The sequence below is a fragment of the Suncus etruscus genome, chromosome 3 (genome assembly GCF_024139225.1).
Source record: "Suncus etruscus isolate mSunEtr1 chromosome 3, mSunEtr1.pri.cur, whole genome shotgun sequence".
Lineage (NCBI taxonomy): Eukaryota > Metazoa > Chordata > Mammalia > Eulipotyphla > Soricidae > Suncus > Suncus etruscus.
In genome coordinates, this window is record NC_064850.1 from 4089769 (window position 1) to 4102478 (window position 12710).

Consider the following 12710-nt stretch of genomic DNA (forward strand, 5'->3'; position numbering starts at 1 on the left):
AGTCATTCCAGTCGGGATAGAGCAGAATATTTCAGTTGTGCTTGACACTAAGTAGGCTGGTTAAGTAGAATCATTTGTGACACTTTCCATAACACTTCCTGGAGAAAATTTCAACACACCTGCTCGGCATGATTTAAGTGTACTTCCCTTCTTGATGCAAGAATTTGAAATGAGCACTTTCGAGCCTTAAGTACATTTCCCCAATTAAAGTAATTTAAACCAATTTTTTGAAGCCATTCAATGTTGAAAGGCAAAATAGAAATCTGCCAAAATGTCATAGGCATATGTAGGTCAGAGAGAAAAGAAGCAGTCAGTCATTGACTGTTCCCTAGTCTCAGAATTAATTGCTACATCAAAGACCTTTGCATGTATATATTCCTTTTAGTCTTGGCAATGAACGTGCCTTATCTCACACTGGAATTGCTCTTTTATTCACTCTCAGTGACTACTACTGGGACACTATTTTTATTATCATTATGTCACCTTTATTTTTCCTCCGAATTATCAGAGTTCTATCATCTCTCTGGACTTTAGTTGAATTCTTATTATTAGTAAAGATTTGATTGGCCTGCCCATTTTATATACCTATACACTCAGGGTCCCGTAAAAATAAAAATTCTCAGTTGAGAAGGGGTCAAAGCTCTAGTCTATAACATTACTGTGATTATTTGACCCCAATGTTTTCTCCTCCGGGGTCTCCTGCTTCCATCAGTAGCAAATTCGCCCTCAGCAGTCCTTCACACTTAAAGGCTCTATGCTGTTCTGGAGCCGCTGCAAGAACAACTCAGAAAAAGCAACCGCCACACACAAAGAACAATGTATGTTTTTTTTTCACTTTTTTTTCATTTCATTTCACTTTTTTCTCATGTTCATTTCACTTTTTCTCCTCAAGTGCAAAGTAGTTATCTGTGACTGGTAATTACAAAATTGATTTGGTTCCCAAATTGACTTTTAGAATCAATTCCTTTCTGGTTTGGTTCTTTCTGCTTCTTAGATGGCTCGATGTCATGAAACCCATTTCACCCTCAGCAACTTCTCCCACAGTGAGATGAGCTTTTGAGGCAAGGTAGTAAAGAAGCTTTGCAATGTTCCCTCTCAGTCTTTGACCACTTACTTCAGGGGTCCTGAGTCACTCTTTCAGAACCCCAACTTCTCTGCAGTACCACCCACAGGCAGCCCAGCCTACAAAAGAGTGGCACTGGTGATTGAAGATGGTTTGTTTTTCACTTTTAAAGTTCTCAGGGTAGGTAAAGAAATGCCTGAAAACCATGATCTGCATGGATTGTGTGTAGACCACTACACACAATAAGATTCTGAAAAATAACTCAAATCAGACTAATTCAAGTGAACTGACTAATGACATTCAACAGAGTTCATATAAATATATGTATAGGCAAAAGTAATATACCCCATTGATTTGAGAAATATTTTATCATTACAATCAAAACAGATATTTGTATTGTCTTCCTCTTAATGGAAATTCTTCAAAGGCTGCAAATGTCAAAACTATTGCTTAGTTCTACAGATTAGCTTATGGAATAAAACAGATGAGGAAAATCTATAATCATAACATATATAGAGATAATAATATTATGTGTTCCTTCTTTATGCTGAACATGTTTTTCACATTTCCCAACTCATCAGCCCTAAAATTTCAAATACTCAGGGAACTCATACTTCTGAACAATCATTAGAGGCGAACATTTCTGTTTCACAGATGATAGAAATATGGTGGTGTATAGTTAGTGTTTGACAGATGGCACAGTCAGATTAGAACTACAGGTGACAGAATTCTGATATCAGTTTCTTCTTATGCCATAGTTGTATTAAGTTTAAATTGTTGGATTCTGTAAAAGATTTTCTTTAGCTCCAGTTTTTAGATAAAACCCATTTCTGTTTAGAAATGTATTTGTTTTCCCACTGTGAAAATTGAAGATGTATGGAGCTGATTGTGTAAACCTATGTGTTTGTAAGTAATGAAATGGAATAGAGGCAATTACACCTGTTCACATTCCAGGTTCATTTAAAGTTTAATATCTTGAAACTCGGGCCTCTTTTACTGAAGCTATATTAAATATGCTTTCCAAGACAGCATAAAAGATCTATTTTTAACATAGCGCATTGCAATAAGAGTGTATCGCATAGTCAGACTATTTAGACTCAGTAGTAGTAGTTGTGGTACTAATTCAGATATAGTTAAATGCTCTGAAATTTTTATTCTTAATGATATGGATTTATTCTCCATATTCATGCACTTGGACAAGGAGAAAATGAAATAAAAGTGCTAGAGGGAGTCAAAGCTGTAGCATCATATTCACAGCTATCTCTACCTGCCCTCCCTTCTTTTTGCCCGAGGATATACCTTTCCTTCCTTCCTTCCTTCCTTCCTTCCTTCCTTCCTTCCTTCCTCCCTCCCTCCCTCCCTCCCTCCCTCCCTCCCTCCCTCCCTCCTTTCTTTCTCTCTCTCTCTCTCTCTCTCTCTCTCTCTCTCTCTCTTTCTTTCTTTCTTTCTTTCTTTCTGAATTGTCAGAAGATAGTAAGACCTATTATCTTATTGTAAGAGCTATAGATTTTGTCAACAAAGAATATAAAGTCCAAAGCCTTTGTGTTCTGATTAGAGGACAAAGAATAACTACTATTTCAGACTCCATAATATGATTTTACTCGCTAATGTATCTGTCATCTCAAAGTCTCATTTGGAACATATAGTATCTTCTGATTTTTTAAAATAAATGATCAATATTTTTCTCAGTTTTTATTGCATATATATCTAGTCATTAAGATATTTTATAGAAAAACTGTATTACTGGGTTGGAGCAATGGCGCAAGTGGTAGGGCGTTTGCCTTGCACGTGCTGACTTAGGACGGACCACGGTTCGATACCCGCCATCCCATATGGTCCCCCAAGCCAGGAGCAATTTCTGAGTGCATAGCCAGGAGTAACCCCTGAGTATCACCGGGTGTGGCCCCAAAACAAAATTAAAAAAAGAAAAGAAAAAGAAAAACTGTATGACAGTATATTTATTTCAATAATTGTGATCCTTAGCCATGGTATATGGCCTGTGAAGGCAAAGGGGGTAAGTCACTATCATTATAGTGACTCACTTTTATATCTCTCTCTGTCTCTTTCCCCTTCCCTCTCTCTTTTCTCCTTTTCACTCTTCTCGTTTTGAAATTGAACTTATGTCAGGAGGCAGTCAGGCAAGCTGTCTATTGCTAAACTATTTTTCTTAAGGCCAAAGAAGAGGGTGTATTTCTATAAAGTACTTTTTTGTAATCCAGTGCAATACTTTGTATAAATATCATTTGATCTGGAGAGAGATACCCAGCTTTTATCAGATGTAGAAAGGGATCTCAGCCCAAAAGGATCAAGAGCCATTCATGTAAGGGTTCGCATCGCCTCGGAAGTGTTGAGTCATTATTTCACTGTGGAAACCAATTTAGAGAAACCTATTGTTGCCAGTTCCTGCAAATACAGGTCCCAACATCTTATTTGTACTCCAAGTCTTAAGCGCTACTCCAAAATATCCTCTGCAAAAATTAGCCATCCTTTTAAGGATAGTCCAATATAGACAAATGCAAATAATTCTATACTATTAGGGCCAAAACAATTAGCAAATACAGTTTCAGAAAGAAAGTTTACTTCTTTGTACTAGGCATAAAAATATTTTTAACATACCCTATTTACTAGCTTTGAGTTTTTTTTTTAAACCTTAAAGAGACTTTTAAACAAGGAGAATCTTTTTATTTTGTGTTTTTGAGCCACACCCAGCAGCATTTCAGGGTTACCCCTAGCTCTGCACTCCGAAATAATCCCTGGCAGTCTCAGGGAACCATATAGGATGCTGGGGATCGAACCAGGTCAGCTGTGTGCAAGTCAACCACCCTATCCGCTATGCTATCGCTTGGGCCCCAAGAACAAAAATCTTAAAGGTTAATAATTTACCAAACTCTCTTGTTGTTCCTCATCCTCCTCTAGAGAGATAAGATTCTTTACTTAACTATTAACTGTTAACACTCATTGCTGTTGCTTGTTATTACTGCTGGGAGATCTTGGCCAGCTGTTCAACTCAGCTGAAAAATGAACACAGGGTGAAAAAGAACTTTATCATCCTCCTAAAAGACAAATAACGTCAGATAACTGAACTTCTAAGTATTGAACCTACCTAGAGGGTACTATGCAACATGCTTCCTGTGCCTTATCAAATTTAATCTTCACAGTAATCCTTCTTTTGACCCTAATTTGCAGATAGTAAAACTGGGCACCAATCCACACATCTATTAAATGATAGTTGCCTGATTTTATCACCATTATAGAAGTGGTTAGAAATCTGAATTTTCCAACCATGAGAATTCATGAGAATGAGTTGTCTGAGAATTTCTTAGACATTATTTTCAAAGTCCCAGGTAGTGAGTAGCAAATCTAGATTGAAGTAGTAACTGTGTCTTTATGGCAGAATGTTAGGGTAAGATGAATTCACCATCACATCACAGAATTCACTTCTGTCCTTGAAAAGAGACACTGTCCACAACTTGACAGTGGGCAAAGAGAAGAAAGGTTTCTTTTAGTTAACTGATTTTTTTTTTTAGTGAAATTCTGGAAAAGTGCTTCCTCATTGCTTGGATGGTGCAAGAGGAGGGCACTTTTGTTTTCCCACTACAAGAATGATGGGAGCAGCTTCTCTGTGTAAAATTGGCTTTGGCAGCTCTGTTCGGACCAAGACATGAAGGAATCTGCTGAGCAAAAGCTGGTTGTGCAAGTGGTTGGCCCAAAAACCAACGTGCATTTTTTGCACACCAAAGCTTTTATTCATTCCAGCACTGCAAAAACATGCCAAGAAAACTGACTTTCTCACAATGTGTCAGATGGTTCTTTCTCTTTCCCTTCTTCAAGACTTTTCTGAGAGCTCTTTTTTTAAAAGAAGCCGTCTGACCTTATACATTCGAATAGCCCAGAAGCAGTTGGAATAGGGCCAATGGTGGTTGCACATCAGATGAATCCATTACTGTCTCTTCATTGCACAATATTTTCTCAGACCTACCCTGTAAGCACCACAGGGCTCCTGAGGCATCCTGAGACTTAAGTATTACCAACCTGTTTATGGAACATGTCTTTTGTCTTTTCTTAATCTTGCCTTATAACAGAAAAAGACAGGAGATTATTTCCACCCTGAATAAGCATATTTTGCTGATTGAATGTGGCAATGGGAGTAGTATCCTCAGGTTGATGGAATGGATCACTATTTCCTGATTTCAGTAAAAGCAATCAAGTTGAATACATGGAGCCCTCTGGCCCTTTCGAAGAACTTTTGTTTCTTTCCCAACATTTTCTGGAGTGTTGAAGTTCTCTCTCTTCTGAATTTGATTTTCCTCAGTTGAAAATTCTGTGCAACTCATCCCATCTTCTCCAGAAACCCTTGAGTGCTTAGTACTGAGCTTAGCATAGTATCTCAAGCCAGCCTCTCTCACCCTCCTTAACTCTGCTGACCCAGGGACATAAATCATCTCTTCTCCGGTGTTTCTGATCTCCTTGAATACTTGGATTCTCCCCCATTTGTTGATGTAATTTCTGAACTGCATGTGTCTGATTTGCCTTTTCCATGCCTCTTGCCATGGCTGTAGGATTTCTTTGTGAACAGTAACTCCAAGCAGGTAAGTGAGTTACTACGTAAACCATGTTCATTATAGTCCTGTAGCTTGAAACTTCCTGGTTCTCCTTCTCCTCCTCATCTACCTCAAACAGGGGAAACCAATATGTCTATAATTCCATACTTAGTGTTAACTCTTCATTGAACGTGTAAAGCTGCACCCCAAATCACAGCATGATGAGACAGAGGAAATTTTATTTCATGGTGCTTTTAATAAATTCTAGATTGCCTTTTGTTTTCTAAACTGTTAGTTTCAGAGCTCTTTGGTTTCTTGATATCTTTAAAGTGCTGTGATCCATTTTAAAAAAATCGATCTTAATTTCTATTTAAATAAAAAAAAATGCAAGTTAGGGCCCGGAGAGATAGCACAGCAGCATTTGCCTTGCAAGCAGCCGATCCAGGACCAAAGGTGGTTGGTTCGAATCCTGGTGTCCCATAGGAGCTATTTCTGAGCAGACAGCCAGGAGGAACCCCTGAGCATTGCTGGGTGTGGCCCAAAAACCAAAAAAAAAAAAAAAATGCAAGTTAGCCCATGTTTTTACATCGATGATCAATTTACTCAAATAGTATTTCAAAATATATAATTGCTTTAGTCCTCTTTCACCATAAATTATGACTGGCTGTCATTACTTACAACTTTCCTCTAGCAGCAGAGTTTACAAGTATCTTATAGTTAATTCAAGTAATTGAACGAATGCCATGAACTACCACCTCCCTGCTGTCTTGCCAGACTCCAGGGTAATGAAAGGTACTGTCTGGGCCTTGGGATTCCTATTACACATGAAGACATTTGGGAAGTTTTATTGCTCGGCTTTCTCAGTGCTCAAGATGCAAATGGTTCTGGGATGAATGGGCCCTGCAAATATCTGCCTCAGCAATGGCACATCTCAGCTGAGTTTGATTCATAGTGACATTCCGTCCACCAGAATAGGGATTCGAGGGACAAAGGCAGGACACACTCACTGATAATTTATGCACACACTTAGCATCTTCAACTTAGAAGCCCGTTGTTCTTCCAAATAATGCTTTTTCAAACGTGGGTGGTCAGCTTTTCTTATATTTCCCTTTGTCAACTCGATTCGAATCTTTGTTTTAATTCCATCGCCTCCCTACTCCCTCCCCACCATCCCAGCTGTGCCTTCTTTGTGTGTGTGTGTGTGTGTGTGTGTGTGTGTGTGTGTGTGTGTGTGTGTGTGTGTGTGTGTGTGTGTGTATGTGTGTGTGTATGTGTGTGTGGTGTGTGTATTCAAACAGAAAGATAAAGGAAAAGTGTGTGTCTGAAGTTAGAATGTCCCTGTTTGAATTGATGGATTTCTTTCTTGTACTTTATAGAAAGAAACCGATGCCGTCGATGACACGCTGAGTTCCAAACTAAAAGTCAAAGAGCTTTCTGTGATTGATGGTCGGAGAGCCCAGAATTGCAACATCCTTCTATCGAGGTATAGTTGATGTCGAATACATATTTCTGACAGAATTGAGTTGTGTGTCATCTGATTCTAAGCCTTGTTTGAACTTGATCTTTTAATGGTCCTCTGCTGAGGTTCAGGTCAGATTCTCTTCCATTTCCAGTGAGAATTCATGGCGCTTGCTCTCTTTGTATCACAAAGTAGGAAATGGATGCCGACTTTGTTAAGAACCACAGCTCCTAAATTCGAAAAGCAGAACAACTCAAACAGTGTTGGTTTTGTACACCCCAGGCAGCCTGTAGAATGCACTTCTATTTTTTCTTGGCTTCAGATGCAGGATCAATGTTGCTAGATTTTTGTTTTATTCTGCTTTTGACAGTCACCTTTTTTTTTGTTTGTTTGTTTTGATTTGTTTTGTTTTTGGGTCACACCCTGCCATGCTCAGGGGTTCCTCCTGGCTCTACGCTCAGAAATCACTCCTGACAGGCTCAGGGAACCATATGGGATGTCGGGATTTGAACCACTGTCCTCCTGCATGCAAGGCAAATGCCCTACCCCATGTTATCTCTCCAGCCCCACCTTTCTACTTTTTAAGGTTATATATAGTAATTTCATGCACTTTTTGAATATTGTTTGTTGTGGGGATTTCAAAATGATTAGAAGGGATGTTAATCTCAAAACTCAGTGACATGCTAGTTTATCCAATTCAACTCTGTGTAGAAATCTTTCTCATAATTAGTGAACTCTCATAACCTTGGGACATGAAAAAAAAAAAGAAAGAAAATTTGGGAGCCTGGAATCTGATGGTGGTTTCAGGCCATGTGTCAGGTCATGGGCATTTCAATCAGCTTTTCCCTATCTTGTTTCTCCTGTTCTTAATAAGAAGCTTTCTCTTTAGGCAAAACTATTTAGAAGTTTTGCCTGATTAGAAGAGGCTTAAAAATCCCAAACTGGGGTGTTTAAAGATAAGTTGGCTGTGTTCTTGAATGAATATCTGTGTGCACTGATGTGGATATGAGATGATTTTTCTTTCAAGGAACATAAAGAAGGAAGATGCAATTCTTACCCCCCCCCCCCCCATTCTTACTTTTAAAGAGTTTTTAAAGGCAAGTTTCTTTGAGCACAAAGAGCTGCTGCTTCAAGTTCATGATTGTTTTCAGATACATATATTACTTTAGGGGCAAAGATTTTTGTGGTGAAAGAGAAATTGAAGGTTAGTGAAGTGTAATTCTACTGGTAGGGTAATATGAACTACTGTTTGCCCTTGATTCTGCCTCAGCCTAAAAGCTTTGACAGTGACCCTTTATTTATTTCCACATTTGTTCCTCAAATACATGTTCAAGAGGACGGCACTGGAAGTAATTTGAAGGTTTACTGATGTTTCTTTTAACCTTTCAACTTATAATTTCTTAATATTTTCTTAATATGTCTGAATCTGAAATTTATACATAATTTGTTAACATTTACTTTCTACCAATGGCATTTTTAACAGCAAAAACTAGTGACAATTTGGGTGGGTCTTTTTTTGTATTTTATCTTAGATATTTGCCTATATTTTGTGTCCATGAAACCTAGAGCAGTGTTTCTCAACCTTTTTCCAACCTCTTGACCCTTTTTCATCTAGATTTCTACCAGTTATCCTCCTTGTCTCATGCTGTTTCTCACCTACCTACGTGACTTTTACCTGTAGGCCCCCGAGAATATCCTGGGAGTTCCACAGCAAAATCATATGACCCTGTGTTGAGAAATGCTGAGCTAGAGGAATGCTTTAAAAAGAAAATTTCTAGGATCTAGAACATAGTACAATGGTTAGCCTGCAACTGACCTGAGTTTAATTTCTTTCTGGTTCCACATGGTCCCCTGTAAAATAAAAATATAAATCCACAAGTTGGTAAGACTGCCCTGGCACCGTGTTTCTAAACCCTTAGGTGGACGGGTCTGATCAAGCAGAGTAGTGGTGGAAAAATAATACCAAGCCAGTCAAAAGATTAACCAGAGTCAGCCTGCTTTTTGCTTCATGACCTCTCTCTACCATGTTCTCTCTCTCTCCCTCCCTCCATCCTTCCCTCTCTTTCCCTCCTTCCCTCCCTCCATCCCTCCCTTTCTCCCTCCTTCCCTTTCTCTCTCTGTCTCCCTCTCTCCCTCTCTCCCAAGCCAGACTCCTTTCTTTATTCAAACCAACTCCCAATTTCAGAAGGGGAAGGTCCAGTCAGATCCAAAAGCAACTATCCAGTGGACTTTTACATACCAAAAGAAGAGGTTTGGGAAAAAGGAAGTTGAGGGAACACCTTTGTTTTAGGCTTTTACCTAGAATTACCTTACAGTCCCCTGAGTATTGAAGACCACCATTGAAGTCTGGCCCAGGAAATCCCTGACACTGTTGGAATGTCCCAGATGTCACCAGCACTGCTGTGCCAGAAAAGCATTGCATCCTGTGACCCCTGCACTGAGCCCACACTCCTATTAACAGTGAAGTGACACAGACCCCTGGACCACCTGAGCCCTGCTTTCTTGGTAGAAAGACTAAGTTTCTTTGAACACGAAGAGCAGTTACTTGAGGCTCGGGAAGTATTATTGTTTCTCAGATGTACATTACTTGAGAGGGCAAAGATTTTTGTGGGAAAGGAAAAATTAGGGGCTGATTTTTATATATGGCACTAAATATATGGCAATAAATAGAAATGTCCCCAAGCCAATGTCTTACTGTTCCACTTAACTATCTTCTTTCCTATTTCATTCCACTTACTATTTCCACTTAACTATCTTCTTTCCTATTTCATTCCCACAGGCTAGTGACTCTTTGTTGCTGGGTTTGCCATCTAGGAATGGAATTCCCAGCATTGCTATCATACATAGATCTCATTATAGTAAAAGTCTGTGGTGTGGTTCGTGGGACAAAGGGGGCTATTTTAGTGAGCACCCCTGTTTGGAATATTCTGTTGTCCTTACAACCCTTCCTTCGCTGTGATCTGCTAGTTAATAGGCTCTTCAGTTAGGGCCAGCTGCATTGTCCCACCTCGAGCCAAGCAGGCCATGGAAGAAATTCCCCCAGTGACCAAGAGGTAGGGGAGTGGGAAGAGGAGGGAAGATGGAGGCACTTTTGCTTACACTCACCCGTGACTGCAGGGTCTTTGAAAGTTCTTGAGAAGAGACTGCCTTCAGGGTGAAGCTCCGAGCCTTGCTTTCTCCAGACTTAGGAAAAGTCTGAACCAGATGGGATAGACTGCAGTGTGCTCAACAGTGAGAGCCCATCCTTTAGGCCCTTCACACAGAAACTTTTTTCCTAACTGCATAAACATTGGCAGCAGGTGGCAAATAAAACTCACTCTGCTTTCTTCCCCGAAACATCTCTCTCCCATCCATTCCTCTTACCTCCCAAAATTAAAAAAACTTAGAAGTTGGTTTCTATTAGAAAATAAGCCCCTAAAAATACACCTTAGGAAGTGCTCTGCCCTTCTTCTCCGCCCTCCCGCACCCCCTTGCTCACTTAACATGGCAGCTGGAGTTTAGCAAACCACAAAAGCTACTTTCAATTTGGGGGATTTGGCTTCGATCCACCGGAGCAGAGCTAAGACTTGATCTCGCCTTCTCTCCCAACTTACTTTAATGACTCCTGGATGTTCCAATTTTCTTGGCAAATTTTTGAAATACCTGAGGGGCACAAGGTAGACCGAAATAACTGTTGTAAATGGCCAGTTTGTTTCCTGCTTGTAAAGAGAGTGGATGGTGAGGTCTCCGGAGCTCCCTACCACCCGCCAGCACAGCAGAGCACTGCCAAGCTTTAAAAGCAATTAAAAGTTTAGAATTGGTAGGGTCCTTAAATTACAGAGATTAGCCACTCACTGGATGACAGACGATACTAAGAACTCGGCAACCTAAAGAACCATCCCTGAGGGCCGCCTTCCCTTCTCCCCTTTCCCCCAGGGTCCGGTTTCTTTGTCTGCTCCCAGAGGCCACGTGCTAGGCGGCATGTTGACAGGTAGATTTTCTCAAGTACTGGGCCTTAAAGTCTCCCGTCTCTTTGTGAGCACATTAGGAGAAACCCAAATTGTCATGAATTAAAGCTAGTGTTTAGTCCAGACAGCCTCTGGGGCTTGAGGAGCATAAATATATACAATTTCAAAGTACAAAGTTCTGTACTCCATATGGAGAGCTAATGAAATGCAAATTTGATACTTCAAGTATTGTTCTCACTCAGATTTTCAACTCCTTTTCTTTTAAATCCAAAACAGGAGGCCTCAGCAGAACTACACCCTGAAATGGTTGTTTTTTTGTTTTTTTTTTTTTTTTTTCAGCTCGGTGTGAATAAAACAAAAGCACACTTTTGTTCTTTGGAGCTGAGCTTTCCTTGGCATGACTCTGGATGCTCCTCTGTCCAGTTAGATGTCATTAGTGGCAGCTTGGCTTCTTACACTGCTCCTTTGGTTGTCCCTGTTGGTTTACTGGTCCTACCCTAATCAATATTCTTATTCCACTCTAGGGTATGATCTGGTGATGGGATGTTGAATTATTCCCTACTTGGCATTCCTCTCCCACCCTAGGGTATGGCCTGATTCTTGACAATAAAAGCAGGGGTCTGATACAGCGCATGTGGAGTGTTTTTACAGGTCCCCTGGTGGCTGTACCTGTTGTTCACACCTGACTCAAAACCTTTTAGTCACAGGGGTCTCAAACTCAATTTACCTGGGGGCTACAGGAGGCAAAGTCGGGGTGATCCTTGAGTGCAAAGTCAGTAGTAAGCCTTGAACATTGGGGGGTGTGACCCAAACAACTAAAACAAAACAAAACAAAAAAAAGATTCCTGTAGGGCAGGGTCACAAAATGTTGTACGGAGGGCCGCTTGTGGCCTGCGGGTTTGAGACCCCTGTCATCCCATCCTAGGGCCTGGATCAAAGAGCTACTTGCGCCTGTAGCATTTGCCCCTGTCCTCTAGTTCTGTACCAACTTGGAAATAAGTTCTATTTCAGCTTGAAGGTTTTCTGCACTCAAACGCTCTACCACTGAGCTATACCCATGCCCTCTTTTTTTGGTACCCAGTTGGGACTCAAAGCTTGAGGGTTTTCTACTATTATGTTCACAGTGCAGTGGTTCTCCTCAGTTGATATTGAATGACTAAAACAACCTAGAGAGGTTTGCCCCAAGTCCAAAGCTGCAACTCCCAATCCTGGACTTGTAATATCAGTGCCATTCGAAGGGATAGGATGGGTTTTATTTCGAAAGTCATGGCAATGTGACCAATTTGACAGGTTGGTCAGATATTATACATGGAATTAAAACATGAAATAGGTAACAATATTAGTGTAGTAGAATTTTTCAACTTGTTTTTTCCCTTTCCTATCAGCCTTTGATAAGAGTGTTTAAGTAAGAGGAAAAAATGTTTTTAACAATAACCAGAGGTGTCCAGAATGGGGTAGATCTTTAATTCCACCACGAGTTAGTCCTCCTCTGGAGTTTTTGTATCCACACACACCTCCTCATTTGTGCGTGAAATACCATGCATTTCACAGATCCTTGTGTCTTGAGTCCCTCCACTTGTCACTTGATTCTTCCAAGTGTTAAAATCACCTTTCAAGTGAGAACTGTGTCTTCTCATTCTTTAATACTTCCAAGCCTAAGAGGATACAGTTGTATACAAAAAAAAAAAAAAAGAAATGGA

General features: G+C 40.2%; 1 protein-coding gene across 1 annotated transcript in view; it reads left to right on the top strand.

The window, feature by feature from the left end:
- Window positions 1-12710, top strand: part of DAAM1 (dishevelled associated activator of morphogenesis 1) — a 188237-nt gene that overhangs the window by 148639 nt on the left and 26888 nt on the right. The window contains exons 17-18 of the mRNA XM_049770535.1: window positions 5623-5652; window positions 6981-7087. Of these exons, the coding sequence (XP_049626492.1) occupies window positions 5623-5652; window positions 6981-7087 (137 nt within the window). The remainder of the gene's footprint in view (window positions 1-5622; window positions 5653-6980; window positions 7088-12710) is intronic.